Here is a 15004-nt window from a genome sequence, read left to right on the forward strand (position 1 = left end):
TCGATGTGCAGTTTTCGGTTGTTTTTTTTTAACCATTAGTATGAGTTTATTTAGGAATGGCAGAGGAATTGCAATTCAGGACATTCTAACTATGGCAAACCACAGTCAAATTCAGAGAACAAATGAGAGGAATATTACTTAACACAGAAATAAGAGGAAGCTGAAAGAGGCTGCTTTGAATCAAAGGCCCTTGAAGAAAAGCAAGCGTTCAAGGCAGTAATGGTTTTTCATTGGCTGCGATGTGGCTGTTTCTCATTGGCTGAGCTGTGGCTGCTTCTCATTGGCTGGGCTGTTGGTGGGCAAGGAGAAAATCATCCTCCCGCTGCTGTCTAGTAAGGTAACTGCCTTCCTGCCCAGAAATGTAAAGTAAGCTGCAACAGAGGGGAGAGGCAAGAGAGCGCCCCTTTAGGCTTCCCAACTCCGTTTTAAAGGTTTCCCTTTATTAATGTTCACACCAGAATATGCCTGTATCACACATGTTAAAGCATCAACTTTACAGAAACCTGAAGCAGGACTAATACAAGAGGTACAGGGAGCTCTACTCCCCTGTCATCCTGGCAGCCAGGCACCACTCTCAGTGTGCTGCCAAGGTCGCCCAGGGCATCCGCATCCACCAGCAGAATGACCAACAGTGAGGATCTTGTGAGGGAGGGTTTGGGGCCAGGCCTGGAAGCAGCTCCGTGCATCCTGCTCACTGTGAACATCATCCCATCCCTTGCAGGACACATAACTGCAAGGAGGCTGGGAGACCATCTCGCTGGGTGCCCAGGAAGGGCGGACATGGTGCTGCGGGCAGCCACAGTCCTGTCACACAGGGGCCACCTGTCCTTATGGGCATGTGGGGGTCACACGGTGGGGGTGTTTCTAGTCTCCACTGCTTCCTACCCGACCTCCTCTTACACAGAGGTTCTAGGACACAGGAAATAGACTCTCAAGAATTCATTATTTCACAAGCTAGTGGAAACAGAAGGAAACATCCCTGCAAGGAGATGCGTAGAATTTAGAGTGAGGCATTCAAGCCCAGAGGAGCCCACGAATGGAGGTGGTGATGCGGACGGACACCCACTCAGGAAGACAGGAACCAGCTGCTGTGTTACCTTAGGTGCAAAAGGGGTCTTTGCAGGTGTGACTGAGTTAAGGCTCTTGAGAGGGGGAGATGAGCTTGGATATTCTAGGTGGACCCAGTGTAATCACCAGAGCCCTTATAAGAGAAGCAGGCGGGTCAGAGAGTGAGGAGATGAGATGTGACCGCAGAAGCAGGAGTCCTAGTCACAGAGAGGATCCGAAGATGGAGGAAGGGGCCATGAGCCAAGGAGTGCAGATGGCCCCCAGACGCTGCAAAAGGTAAAGGAGTGGAGCCTCCCGTGGAGCCTCCAGAAGGAACACAGCCCTGCCCACCCTGGATTTCAGCCTCGTGTAACTGATCTCAGACTTCTGACTTCCTGAACTGTAGGGAAATAAGCTGCGTTGTTTGGTGCTGCTGTGTGAGTGGTGATTTGTTACAGCAGTTGTATGCTTGTAGGGATGAATGGCCTCCAATCCCAAATCTGACAGGCATTAGCCCGGTGAGGGGTGAAGGTCAGGTCAAGGACAGTGTCCTACAGCTGCTGGGCCCTCTCGTGTTTGGGGAATGCATGGCGTCCAGTGGGAATGAACTGGGGTGGGGTGGGAGATGGGGGCCTGCCGGTTCCTCCGGGTGGACCTAAAGCCTGAGGGGCCCTCCCTGTGCGGTCATGGCCTCACCAACTCCCTCAGCCAGTCCACCGTGCCCACGCATGTGGGTGTCTGCATGAGTGTATGTGTGTGTACAGTGTGTGCATGTGTGTATCTGTGTGTGCGTGCCTCCATGGACCTGTGCATGCAGGGGATGGGAGCTGTATGCAGGTGGGGCAGCTCTGCACCTTCACCCAGACACAAGTCCCCTCAGACACACTCTTGGGTCAGAAAACACTGATTGTCCTGTTTTGTCTTGCTTCCCTCACTGAGTTTTGGGGGACGGTGGAGCAGAGACTGGGGCCTAGAGCCTGTGTGCCCAGCGCCACATGCGGGGCTGACGCTCTTGGACCTGTGAGAACACTGACTGACGAACAAGGTGAAGTGTGACCCAGAGAACTGGGTGTCAGCTATCAGCTGCATAAGTGCAGCCCAGATTCAAGATCACCACCCGCACTCTAGGAAGTTTGCAGAGTCAGCTCAGAAGACAAAATGGTTCTCCAGGGGCAGTGGAAAATTCACAGGACACATCAGGAATTCACTGGGCAACTGTAGGAACATAGCTGGGTCTCTGGAAGCAGCCAAGCACCATAGCTGGCTCTCTTGAAACAGCCAAGTGCCAAATCTGGGTCTCTAGAAACAGCCAAGAACTAAAGCTGGGTCTCTGGAAACAGGCAATAAACACCATAGCTGGGTCTCTTGAAACAAGTGCTACACCTCTCTGAGGAGCTAGTTGCTTGTGGGAGGGATCACATGGTTAATGAATCTCCTAGAAGGTAATGTGGGATCTCAGGACTTGAGCTCTTGCCTGCAGGAGGATCGACTAGATGTCTTTCCAGAAAGGAATGATTCCACAGGGAAACCCAACGTCCACTTTGGGCTTTTGCAAGTGTGGCTTCCTGCATCTTTAGTGCAGAGGCCAGGTGGGCATGCGGTCAATGTCTGGCAATGGTTGCATACGTGCTGGACTTGGCCAGGGGCTCTGTGGACGGCGGGGACACAGCTCTGGCCACTCTCTGGGTGAGGAGCTTGTGGTTCAGCTGGGCGTAGGTCACCTCCTGGGAGCCTCCTGCAGCAGGGGTCTGAGGATAAAGATGCAGGGTGAGTTTGGGTGGCAGAGTGAGGGCATGTCACCTCCACAGTGAGGACACAGAAAGACATTGTGGCTTCTGTCCCTCTCTCTTAGGGTCCCTCCCTCTGGGGGAGTCTGACCACCATGAAAAGCCCGTGTGGTGAGGATGTGAGATCCTGCCTGCTGCCAGGGGACTGAGCATCGTGGAAGTAGATCTTCCAGCCCTGGTCGAGCCTCTGATGAGTGTAGCCCTGCTCAGCATCTTGACGGTAACCTCAGAACAGACCGTGAGCCAGAACTACCCAGCCGATCCGATTCCAAGTTCCTGGCCCAAGAAACTGAGATGATTCTATTAAGCTGCTAAATTGTAGAGGCTTTGGTTCATAGCATTAGCTGATGAATGCAAACACTTACGAAGGCGCCCACCTCTCCATCCACATCAGGAAATCTGTCAACGCTGGCCACACCTGAATGGGAGGAGGACCAGGGCTCAGTTCTCTGAGGTGGAGCTTAGGAGACAAATATGCCTGACCTCACAGCTTCATATTTCATCTCCACCCCACCTGGAACATCCTGGAATGCTTCATCCCCCACCCCCACCCCCACCACTGCTTCCTGCATGGCACTGAACCCCTGCTTCCCCTCCCAGACCTGTCCCCCATCCTTGTCTTTACCTGGGGTCCCATCTAGGACATCCACAGCTGGGCTGAGCCTGAGGAGAAAGAACATGTGAGCCCTGAGGGCTGCCTGGGGGCAGAGGACAGGCAGTATGAGAGGTCATCCCCAGGGCCCTCACCTCCCCTGGCGTCTCTGCTTCTCGTCTTTGCTTCTGGGAGGCCCTGAGGAGAGTCAGGTGTGAATTAAGAAGAGAAGGCTTCTTTCCAGCACCCCACACGGCCTGCCCAGTCACCCTCCCCTGTCCCTGAGACCTACCTCGTTTTCTCCGGAGCTGACGGTGGAGGAGGAGAAGGACCAGGAGGGAGAGACAAAGGAGAAAGGCCACAGAGACCCCGATGAGAATATAAACCTGCTCTGTCGACAGGCCTGTGGGAGCTGGGAGGGTGGAATCAGATTATCAGCAGTATGCCCTTATGGAGCACCTGCTGCATACCACCCACACACACACATGCTGGGTGTTTATGGTGTTCACACTCAGATATAAAGAAAGCTCTCACACGCACACCAGTCCTGTGGCTTGGGACTTGCTCTCCCCTGCTTTACAAAGCCGGGTCTGAGCGCTGAAGCCTTGGGTCCACAGTATATTGGCAGAGCTGGAATAATACCAACACCAAAGCCCATTCTCTCCCTCTTTCCCCAAAGAGCACACTCCACGAGGAGGGAAGAAAATATTTCCTCGTATGAATAAGATTAACGCTTCTCCAGGCTCAGGCAGTGCTGCGGGGTCGGTGCATTTATTCCTGGTTTTGCACACGAGCAACGAGGAACGTGGAAGGATTGGGTGATTGGATTTAATCCGGGGCACAGAGCTGGGGAGGGCGGGACTGGATCCAGGCAGTCTCGGTGATGGGTTCTTCTCTGGACATGAGTCTCCACAACATGAAATGGGAGTTGGGGAGCGAGATGAAAGGGGGCTGAGCTGGACTGCTACCCCCGGCGGGTTCAGGGCCTTCCGAGAGGGCAGGTCTGCCTTCTAGGCTGCTCAGGCATAACCATCAGGGGTCCCTTCCCTTTGGCTCCTAGCCCCGCTGTCCCTCTCTCAGCGGGAGCAGGGCCCTCCTTTACACCCTGACCGCAAGGGGGCACTGCGGAGCTGCAGCCAAACCCCCGAGTCTGGGGTCCAGTCGGGCTGCCCTGAGCTGGTTCCTCCCTTCCAATCCCTGTCCCTTTGGACAAGAACCTGTAAGCTCCTTTCTGCATAGGAAAAGGGGCGGAGGCTCTGAGAAGGTCCGGGAAGTGCCGCCCACGATGGGCTGTCCTGGCATTACTGCCGTCAGGCGCCCGGTGCAGGGTCATCTAGCCAGGTGGGTGCTGTTCCCGGGGTCCTTATGAGTGTCTGAGACACCCTGGTGCCCTGCGCCTGCCAGCCCCGTGCTGCGCTCTCACAGTCTCTGAGCCAAGTCCAGGAGAGGGCTGCGCCCTGATCCCAGCACAGAGCCCTCCCCAAGACACCCCTCCAGGCAGGGGTCAGCTACTCAGCAGCCGAGGAGCAGCACAGAGTGGTGGGGGAGCTGATGCCTCCAGGGGGTCCTGTGATGGTGGGGGGAGAGGAGAAGGACTGGTGCTGTGTGGGGGCTGCCCAGGGTCTGTCCCACTCAGCCTGGCGCCTCTCCATCCTGAGCATCCGACCATGGGCCACGCACGGCCTTCACTCAACCCCAGACAACACCCCGAGATTCCTGAGAAAAGGGGCCTGGGGCCAGACAAGGCGGAGCCCCCTGCTCCATCATGCTGTGGTCACACCCTCTGCACCTCCGGGAGCTGTGCCCTGCATCACTGCCCAGACTCTTCATGGTGATCTTCTCTGGGGGTGGGGGGTCAGAGTGTGCTGGACGGACCCGACTCCAGGACACCCTGGAGGCTGACCACACACAGGACAGGCATGGCCTCACCCCAAGAGTCCCCTGAGGCACCATCCAGCCTGCTCAGGGGTCCCCTGGACCTTGTGACTTGCCTGGTGAGACCAGGCTCAGGGAGCTGAGCCAGGCGTGGAGGCAGGGGAGGCGTGGGCAGAGGGGACAGAAGCAGAGGGCTCGGGGGGCGGGGGTGCGGGCCAATGGGCAGAGGGCACAGCGGGGCCCAGGCACACCTGCAGGCAGGGCAGAGACGGCCTCCTCAGTCCCCTCCAGGCTCAGGGCCTCGCTGAGCGCTGACCAGGTGGACTCTTTTTGATAGAGGCAGTGATAACGCCCGACGGCATCTTCACGCAGAGCGGTGATGTGGAATCTGGCCTCGGTTTCCTGTTCACCTCGGGATGTGACACCCACATCCTTATAGTCCTTTCTATTACCCTTCTCCAGGCGGAAGCTCATAACCCCGGCAGGGCCCCGGCACACGATGCTCACCGGCCGCCCCCAGGGCACCACGGAGCCCGGCTCAGCTGAGATGGAGGGTCTGGGCAGGGTCCCTAGGAGGGGAGAGCAGGGCCACAGGGTCTGTCCTGAGGAGACCAGCACACAACGCAGTTCTCTCATCTTAGTGGAGACCACCACACCACACAACCCACTCGTCTTAGTGGAGAATCACCACACAGCACAACGCACGCATCTTAGTGGAGACCACCACACAGCACAATTCTCTCATCTTAGTCGAGAATCCACACAGCACAATCCTCTCATCTTAGTGGTGAATCACCACACACAATCCTCTCATCCTAGTGGTGAATCACCACACGACACAATTCTCTCATCTTAGTGGAGATCACCACACAACAAAAGTCTCTCAGTGGAGATCACCACACAACACAATTCACTCTCTCACTTCTTTTTCTTGTTGGAAGCTTGCAGAGGTGTACAGCCCTCACCAGCATCCAGTTTGGGAACACTCCCGTCTCCCCCGCAGTGGACAGCCCCACCCCCCGCCCGTCCCAGGAGCAGGTGACTTCCCATCACTGCGGTTAGTCTCCCCACTGACGTAAGGACCCTGAGACTCGGTCACATGTTGCTCAGGATGACATGGGAGGTGACAGAGCAGCTGGGGGCGGCTCCCTCCCTGCCCACGGCCACTCCAGAGAGAGGGGCAGGGGGACACAGGGCGGGATGCCCGGCTCATTCCTGGGACGAGCAAAGCAGGGCTCTGAGTGGGTGGGAGTGACCTGCGCTGGGTCTGAAGGGACGGGTCGCTGCCTGTGCTGGGAAAGATGGTGTGGGGGGGTAGGTGTATGTGCAGGTGTGTGTGTGGGGGGTGTATATATGTGTGTGCGCATGCAGGTGTGTGTGGGGTGTATGTGTGCGTGTGCAGGTATATATGTGTGTGGGGAGGGTGTATGTGTGTGGGGGTGTGTATGGGTGTGTGTGTGTCTGTGAGCAGTATATATGTGTGGGTGTGTGTGTGGGGGTGTGTATGGTGTGGGTGTGTGTATGGGTATGTATGTGTGTGTGTGTGTGTGTGTGCAGGTATATATGTGTGTGGGTGGGGGGGGTGGGTAGGTAGGGTGTGTATGGCATGTATGTGTGTGTGTGCAGGTATATATGTGTGGGGGAGGTGTGTATGTGTGTAGGGATGTGTATGGTATGTGTGTGTGCAGGTATATATGTGTGTGCGTGTGTGTGGGGAGGGTGTATGTGTGCATGTGCATGGGGGGATGTGGGTGGGTGTATGTGTATGAGTGTGTGTATGTATGTGGGGGGGTTGGGGTGTGGGTATGAATGTGTGGAGGCTGTGGGTGTGTGTGTGTATGTGAGGGGTGGTGTGTGTGTGTGTGTGTGTGTTCAGGTATGTGTGTATGCATGTGTGCAGGTGTGTGTGTGGGTGTATGTGTGCGGGTGTGTGCAGGTATGTGTGTGCATGTGTGTGGGTGTGTATGGGTGTGGGTGTGTGCAGGTGTGGGGGGTGTGCAGGGGTGTGTGTGTGTGGAGGACCTGGAGCACAGATCTGGCCCCACAGACCCCAGGGGCTGAGGGTCCCTGTGTCCACTTTGCAGCACCCAGGCAAGCCCAGAATCTGATGGGTGGGCGCCGACTGGAGACCAGGAGAGCTGGTGCTGCAGTTCAGGTTCAGAGGCCGGCTGCTGGCACAGCCCCCTCGCTCAGGGGAGGTCGGCCTTTTGTTCAGTTCAGGCCATCAGCGGATGGATGAGGCCCACCGACATTATGGAGGACGATCTGCTTTGGTCAAAACGCAATGATTTAAACGTTAATACCATCCCAAAACATCCTTACAGACACACCCAGAATGTTTGACCATGTAAATGACCATGGGCCAGCCGAGGAGACACAAAATTAAATACCACAAATTCCACCACACCTACAGCATCAACTTGACACCTGTGTGCATGTCCTGAAACCACAGCTGACCTCCAGATAAAGACAACAATGAGAGTGAGTGAGGAGCGCACTCTGCCAGCCCCTGCCTCTGTGGGGACTTCGCTGACTCTGAAGCCAACTTCCTGCTTCAGGGCTGCAAGTCCTCCTCGACCCCCCGACCCCCCACCACGACCCCCACCACGCCCCTGCCTAGTTGAGACATGTGGGGTTTCCAGAAGCCTCAGTGACAAGGACACGGAAATACACTGGGATGGAGGAAGAGAATACTGAGAAAACCCAGGGATGGTCCCTGCAGACTCACCCTGGACACAGTGACCCTCACCCGCCAGGGAACGTGGGACCAGACCTGTGCTCCAACTCCTCCACAAACACACACACACTCATGCACATACATGCACACACACTCACATGCACACACCCACCCACATATACACATGCACACACACACACATACCCACACACTCCTGCACACACATACACATGTGCATTCACATATACAGACACACATGCACATACACACACTCACATACACCTGCACACACACACACCTGCTCACACACACACACCTGCCCACACACACACACCTGCCCACATACACACACACTCATATACACACACACATGCACCCGCATATACACAAACACACATACACACCACACACACACACACCTATATACGCACCCGCCCAAATACACACACACATATACACACACACACCTGCCTACATACACACACACACACACACACACACACACACCCTTCACTTCCCCGTTCTGCAGACTGCTCCCCTCACCTCACATTTTCACACCCAGGACAGGCAGCTGCCCTTGAGACTCAGCAACACAGACTGGGAGAGCTACCCCTCCCTCACCCCCTCACCCCCTCCCTCTTTCTTTCCCCCACATCTAGTTCCCGTCCATCCGTCCATCCATTTACTGAGGCCTCCATGTGCCTCTGGCTCCACAAATACGGGAAACACCCCGGCGCCTGCTCCCTTGGGGCTGACAGTCCAGAGGGACGACAGACGTTCACAGACAGTTGTGCGGATCCATGGGTACCAACGGTGACGTGTGCCCTCGGGGTGAGCGTGGGAATCTCGGGGAGGGGGCAGCGGGAGGCCGAGCTGACCCCCGGGGGTCGAGGGAGGGGGTTCCTGAGCTAAGAGCAGACGTGGAGGACGGTCCCCGGGCTGAGGGGCAGGGCGGAGGAGTCACCGTGGGGAGGGCTGGGCTGGGCGGCGAGATTCAGAAAGTGAAAGAAAACCCAGTGAGCGAGTAGCCTCACGGTAGGGGCGCGGGGTGGGGGCGGGGGGGGGGCGGTGTGCAGGGGAGGCTGGAGGAGGAGGCTGGAGGAGGCGCCGGGCTGGTCCTCAGCGAGCGCTGTTTGCACGGGGCTGCGGGGTGGGGGCGGGGGCGGTCTGGGCTCGCGGGGGTGGCGGGGGGAGGAGGGCGCGAGCTGGCCGGCTCAGCACGGTCCTGAGGGTCGGGTCGTCCCTGCGGGGCCATCGAGGGCAGAGGGGGGACAAGGGAGACCCGGGCCAGGGTCCCACCCTGGGGCTGTTAGCAGCTCGGGGTATAAGCCAGGGCCCCCAGACCCCCCGATCCTCTCCGCTCTCATCGAGGTCCGTCTTGGGGAGGCGGGGGTTTGGGGGAGACTCACCCTGCTGGGTGCGGACCGTCTGGGCCAGACAGAGCGCTGGAAGAGAAGCTCTAGTGAGAAGATGCCCGCCTCGCGGTTTCCTCACTGGCCGCAGTCCCGGGGCCCTCGAGGAGCCGTGGGGTGGCCGGGTGTCTTTCCATCATTTCCCAACACCGCCCCCCACAACATTACGTCTGACTGCAAGCCCTCTCCTCGCTCTGAAGAAATCTCAGACAACCCGACCCTCTCCTCCAGGCCAGCCCGGCTCAGTCTGCACTCACCCCACACCTGGCCCGTGTCCAGGACCGAACCTTTCCCGTGACTTGGGTCTGGGCCAAAGCTGAGGGCGCAGCCCCAGGGATGGAGGGGGAACCACGTTGCCCCCCAGGATTCTGGCGTCTCCTGGGCTGGAGTCAGGGCTGAGCAGAGCCCCTCTGCCCCTGGAATCTGTCCCAGCACCCCCAGACTCACCCAGGCCCAGGAGGGTGGAGGGCCCAGGCGCCATGGCCCAGCCCTGTCCCGACGCGCCCTGGATTCGGTGCTGAAGGATGGAGCCTGCAGTCTGCACAGAAGGGGATGTGCCCCCGGGCCTTTATGGGGCGGTTTCCAACCAACAGCCTGACACAAAGGGGAAGAGCGCCCTCCCCGCTCATCACACTTCCCCCAAGGGGACCCAGGGGCGGCTCCCAGCTGTTCCTCCCTCTGAGCTCCCATGAGGCTCAACTCCTCTCCGGGTGCACCCTGAGGGGGGAGCCCCATTCTCCACCCATGAGCAGAACACACTTTGTGCAGCACACCGACTTGACCATCAGTCCCGACTCTGTTCTTGGGCAAAGAGTTGCATCACTTTATGCCAACGGTTCCTCGTATTGAAAATGGAAAACTCCGAAACCCTCCTCTGAGTGTTTAATATTGCGATATATGTTACATTCCCAGGAGGTGTCAAGTGCATTAAAAATATCTTATCACATGTGTTCTCTGCCCCTTTCCCCAGGTGGTGCTGGAACCGGGGGAGGCGGGGCTGGCCGGTGAGCACACACAAAATCCCAGAGCTGAGTGATGGGGAGACAGACCTTGGGACCTGGCGCTGGGCTTGGGACCCAGTGGGGCCCTCAGCTGGGAGCTGAAATGAGAACAGGGCTTGGGGGTGGGAGGCGTGTGTGCACACGGAGCCTGCAGGACAGGAGCCCCATCGTGGAATCCCTTGTCCTCTGTCCCTGAGGCCAGGGAACAGCCGCTTCTCCCGGGAGGAGCTCTGCCAGGTGGTGATGGTGGTCTACACAGCACCGGTGCTCAGTCTTCCTATTAACAGAAACCTAGTTCTATCTGAGGGGCTGTGTTCCAACCCTGGACTAGGGAAGAGGGAGTGGAGAGGATGCAGTATAGGGCTAAGGCAATCCAACAATCCCATTTGCAGTGACTGTCCAGAGGGGGCCACAAGACCATGGATGGTCAATGACACTTAATGTGGAATATATCAGGGTTTCTGGAATCACATTTCTCTCTTATTAACAGAGGGTCTCATAAGATGTCTGGCTCCTTTAATCCTGTCCATGGGCAGCTATATGATGATGATGTGATATCTGGAGCTGCAACAGCCATTTTGCAACCCTGAGGCAACAAGCTTGACTACAATAGCAGAGATACTGAACATACTGAGGTGAAAGAATACAAGATCTAAGGTTTGTAGAAACTCCTGGAATTGCTGAAAAAGCCCTGTGACTGCCTACCCCTGGAATTCTTAAGAAGTAAAGAATAACTGTGCTAGATTTTCTGTCAAATATCAGACTAAATCTGTGGACCACACTGCATAAAATAATAACTGTCTTAAAATAATAACTGTTTTATCGATAGCTCAGTGGTAAAGAATCCACCTGCCAATGCAAGAGACATGGGTTCAATCCCTGGTCCGGGATGATCCCACATACTGCAGAGCAGCTAAGCCCGTGTGCCATTACTATTGAGCCTGTGCCCTAGAGTCTGTATTCCGGAACAAGAGAAGCCACCACAAAGAGGGCATCGCAACTAGAGAGTAGCCCCCTGTTGCCAGAACTAGAGAAAAACCAACACAGCCTCAAAGACCTAGCACAGCCAAAAATAAATAAATGATTTAAAAAATAATAATTACCTAAAAAAATAAAACTGCTTTATAGCATATTCTAAAGGTTATCTTAAATGCCTCAAAGAAATGAAAACTCAGCAAAGGTCATATGGTCAAAAATGAAAAGACGAGATTCCCTGGAGCCAAATTGAATGCTGAACATAGCTGTCACCTTGACAGTGATGAATTAAGTTTTAGTATCATGGCCTGACCGAGGGTAGCAGCTAAAGGCTCAAGTGTGAGGCTAGTAAAGTCAAGGCTAGAGTAAAGTCAACCAGGGTCACCCTGGCTGACTAGGACGAACACTAACGCAGCCCCGTGTAACCACCTTTCTGACCTCTCTCTGTGTGTGTCTCCCTCGCTCATGGTCATTAGTGGCTTTTATGAGCTTTACTAACAGATAACTTGCAGACAGTTAACCACAACCATTAAATATGGGCGTGTCCACTGTGGATCTGTGGGCCTACAGTACAGAATCTGAGTCAACAGTGCCGAGGTGTCCGGGGGCATGCTCCCTGCTTCCAGGAGACTCTGCTGCAAAGCTCACCTCAAGTTTTCCAGACTAGCCCACACCTCTGTTTTCCCCTCAGGGTTTCCCTGGTGGCTCAAACGGTAAAGATTCTGTCTGCAATGCAGGAGACCTAGGTTCAGTCCCTAGGTCGGGAAGTTCCCCTGGAGGAGGGCAAGGCAACCCACTCCAGTATTCTGGCCTAGAGAATCCCATGGACAGAGGAGCCTGGCAGGCGACAGTCCATGGGGTCGCAAAGAGTCGGACACGACTGAGCAACTCAACAGCAACACATCAGAGGCAGAAACACAGGTGCGTGGGACCAGAACACAGGCCGACAGTTCTGTATCTCAGCGAGTACGTAAGACCAAGCAGTTTTCTTTCTGCTCTGTGTGGGTCTCTCTGTTCTGCCCCGGGCTGGGCTGAGAAAAGAACAGGGCTTCCTGAAACTGTTCTACAGGAAATCCGATGCTATATTAGGCAGCCCTCATCCCCTAACTACTCCCTGACGTGAACTATAGGCCCCAAGCCTCCTATCCAAACTGGCCATGATTTGGTTTTACAAGTGCTAAACTCATATCAAAGCTTTTAAAGACTTTTTTACTTTTCTTCTTTCCTCAACTACCAGGTCTTATGACGATGGTGATATATAATACTCCTTTACCTACTAAATACACAAGTACATTATTCTTGTTAAAAAAAAAAATTATGGAGCTTCCCTGGTGGTCCAGTGGTTAAGGATCTGCTTGCCAATGCCGGGGACATTTGGTCCCTAGTTTGGTCCCAATATCTCCCATAATTGAGAGCTTCTGGTGCTGTCCATTTAATGGGAATCTGCTTTAAATCAGAAGATGAATACACACCACCATCCTCTTGACGAGACAGTCCAAAGTCACTGGTTTTCAGAACATTATTTTCGCCTCCAGGCAGTTTCTTGCAGCAAGGTCCCTGCGTATACAATTTTTACCTGAGATTTGCCATCCAGAAGCAGCATCTAATAAAAATGCCACTGTTTTAGGTCATCCTTCTTTCTCAGAAAGGAGAGGAAATCACGTCCTGGAACAAGTCCCTTAATTTTGTAGATAGGCTGTATTTGTGTGCTAACTTTTATGAATTTTACAATATTGGTATGATTATATTGCTTGAGGATTTTAGCTTCTTGTAAAAATTTTAATTTCAGTTCCTGGGAAAGATCATCTTGACATGTTCTAACAGTGATACCAATTTTATGTTTTAATGTACCCCTAAATGTGTCATCAAAATTTCCCTTGCCCAGTAATTATGACAGCTTCATGATCGAGATGGAGAAGGCAGTGGCACCCCACTCCAGTCCTCTTGTCTGGAAAATCCATGGATGGAGGAGCCTGGTGGACTGCAGTCCGTGGGGTCGCTGAGGGTCGGGCACGACTGAGCGACTTCAGTTTCACTTTTGGCCCCTAGTCTGGGAAGATCCCGTGTGCCACGAAGCAGCTAAGCCCGTGCAACACAGCTTCAGCCTGCCTGCCGCAACTGCTGAAACCCGAGCACGCCTGGAGCCCGGGTTCCGCAACAGGAGCAGCCAGTGCACGGAGAACCCCACACAATTGGAGAGAGCCTGCACCGCAGCCACGACCCAGGCCACCAAAACAAGCTACACACACAGACTCACACGATTATTCCAGCCAGAATTTTGACTCAGTATCACTTACAGAGATCATAATTTCCTTGGTGAAAGTCAGTGAGTTGCTGAATGTATCTTGCAATTCTGTATAATGAGCAATGTAAGATACATATGAAAACTATTTCTTGAGGGCTTTATCTAAAATCCTCTTATTTGTTGACTGAATAAAATTTCTCCCTTTCCCTCTGTCTCTCTCTCTGTATTTCTGTCTCTGTCAGCGTCGGTTTCTCCCTGTCTTTCTATCTCTCCCTCTGTCTCTCATTGTCTCTGTGTCTCGATCTCTCTGTCTCTGCCTCTCTCCCTCCTGCCCTCTGGCTTGCTCTCTCTCCCTCCTAACCCATCCTGAACTTTACTTCCTTAAAGGCAGCCCTGCAGCCCTAGGCCCCTGGAGTCATACAATTTCACTTGACAACTACACTCAGTGGTGTGTGGAGCAACCAGCTCAAGCTGGTTCCCGACACCTGACTGTGAACATCCCTCACCCACTGCAGGCTTAGTGATCTCACTTTTTTTTAAATTATTGGAATATATTTATTTATTGTTTTAGTGGGTTTTTTTTATTTTAATTGGAGGCTAATTACTTTACAATATTGTATTGGTTTTGCCATACATCAACATGAATCTGCCACGGGTATACACGTGTTCCCCATCTTGAACCCCCCTCCCACATCCCTCCCTGTACCATCCCTCTGGGTCATCCCAGTGCACCATCCCCAACCATCCTATATCATGCATCAAACCTGGACTGGTGATTCATTTCATATATGATATTCTACATGTTTCAATGCCATTCTCCCAAATCATCCCACCCTCTCCCTCTCCCAGAGTCCAAAAGACTGTTATACATATCTGTGTCTCTTTTGCTGTCTCACATACAGGGTTGTCATTACCATTTTTCTAAATTCCATAGATATGAGTTAGTATACTGTATTGGTGTTTTTCTTTCGGCTTACTTCACTCTGTATAATAGGCTCCAGTTTCATCCATTTCATTAGAACTGATTCAACTGTATTCTTTTTAATGGCTGAGTAATATTCCATTGTGTATATGTACCACAGCTTTCTTATCCATTCATCTGCTGATGGACATCTAGGTTGCTTCCATGTCCTGGCTATTATAAACAGTGCTGTGATGAACACTGGGGTACATATGTCTCTTTCAATTCTGGTTTCCTTGGTGTGTATGCCCAGCAGTGGGATTGCTGGGTCATAAGGCAGTTCTATTTCCAGTTTTTAAAGGAATCTCCACACTGTTCTCCATAGTGGCTGTACTAGTTTGCATTCCCACCAACAGTGTAAGAGGGTTCCTTCTTCTCCACATCCTCTCCAGCATTTATTGCTTTTAGACTTTTGGATAGCAGCCATTCTGA

At 53.8% G+C, this 15004-nt stretch overlaps 1 protein-coding gene and 1 long non-coding RNA gene across 4 annotated transcripts; one reads left to right on the forward strand and one right to left on the reverse strand.

The window, feature by feature from the left end:
* Window positions 1–10046, reverse strand: LAIR1 (leukocyte associated immunoglobulin like receptor 1). 3 transcript variants are annotated; one of them, XM_070387202.1, is made up of 8 exons: window positions 9838–10045; window positions 9388–9423; window positions 5553–5870; window positions 3719–3838; window positions 3582–3624; window positions 3460–3497; window positions 3212–3252; window positions 1–2795 (listed from the first exon to the last, which is right to left on the reverse strand). In XM_070387202.1, the coding sequence occupies exons 1-8, from the start codon at window positions 9869–9871 to the stop codon at window positions 2649–2651; spliced, it is 777 nt and encodes a 258-aa protein (XP_070243303.1). In that variant the 5' UTR covers window positions 9872–10045; the 3' UTR covers window positions 1–2648. The 3 variants fall into 3 exon arrangements, with proteins under 3 accessions (XP_070243303.1, XP_070243302.1, XP_070243304.1); XM_070387201.1 differs by having other exon boundaries at window positions 2–2795; window positions 3200–3252; window positions 9838–10041; XM_070387203.1 differs by lacking the exon at window positions 5553–5870 and having other exon boundaries at window positions 2–2795; window positions 3200–3252; window positions 9838–10046.
* On the forward strand, window positions 8676–14697 carry LOC138991737 (uncharacterized). The gene is made up of 4 exons (XR_011467598.1): window positions 8676–8809; window positions 10882–11048; window positions 12058–12332; window positions 13252–14697. It is a non-coding gene; the product is annotated as an uncharacterized lncRNA (long non-coding RNA).
* The last annotated feature ends 307 nt before the right edge of the window (window positions 14698–15004 follow it).

Source organism: Bos mutus, chromosome 18, assembly GCF_027580195.1.
Source record: "Bos mutus isolate GX-2022 chromosome 18, NWIPB_WYAK_1.1, whole genome shotgun sequence".
Taxonomy (NCBI): domain Eukaryota; kingdom Metazoa; phylum Chordata; class Mammalia; order Artiodactyla; family Bovidae; genus Bos; species Bos mutus.

Excerpts from the sequence above, each read along its gene's own strand:
- LAIR1 (XM_070387201.1), bottom strand. The coding sequence starts at position 9,871 with ATGGCGCCTGGGCCCTCCACCCTCCTGGGCCTGG. Across the intron at positions 5,871-9,387 it reads GACGGTCCGCACCCAGCAGG|GGACCCTGCCCAGACCCTCC; the intron begins GTGAGTCTCCCC and ends CTCCCCTCCTAG. Across the intron at positions 3,625-3,718 it reads TCAGCTCCGGAGAAAACGAG|GGCCTCCCAGAAGCAAAGAC; the intron begins GTAGGTCTCAGG and ends GACTCTCCTCAG.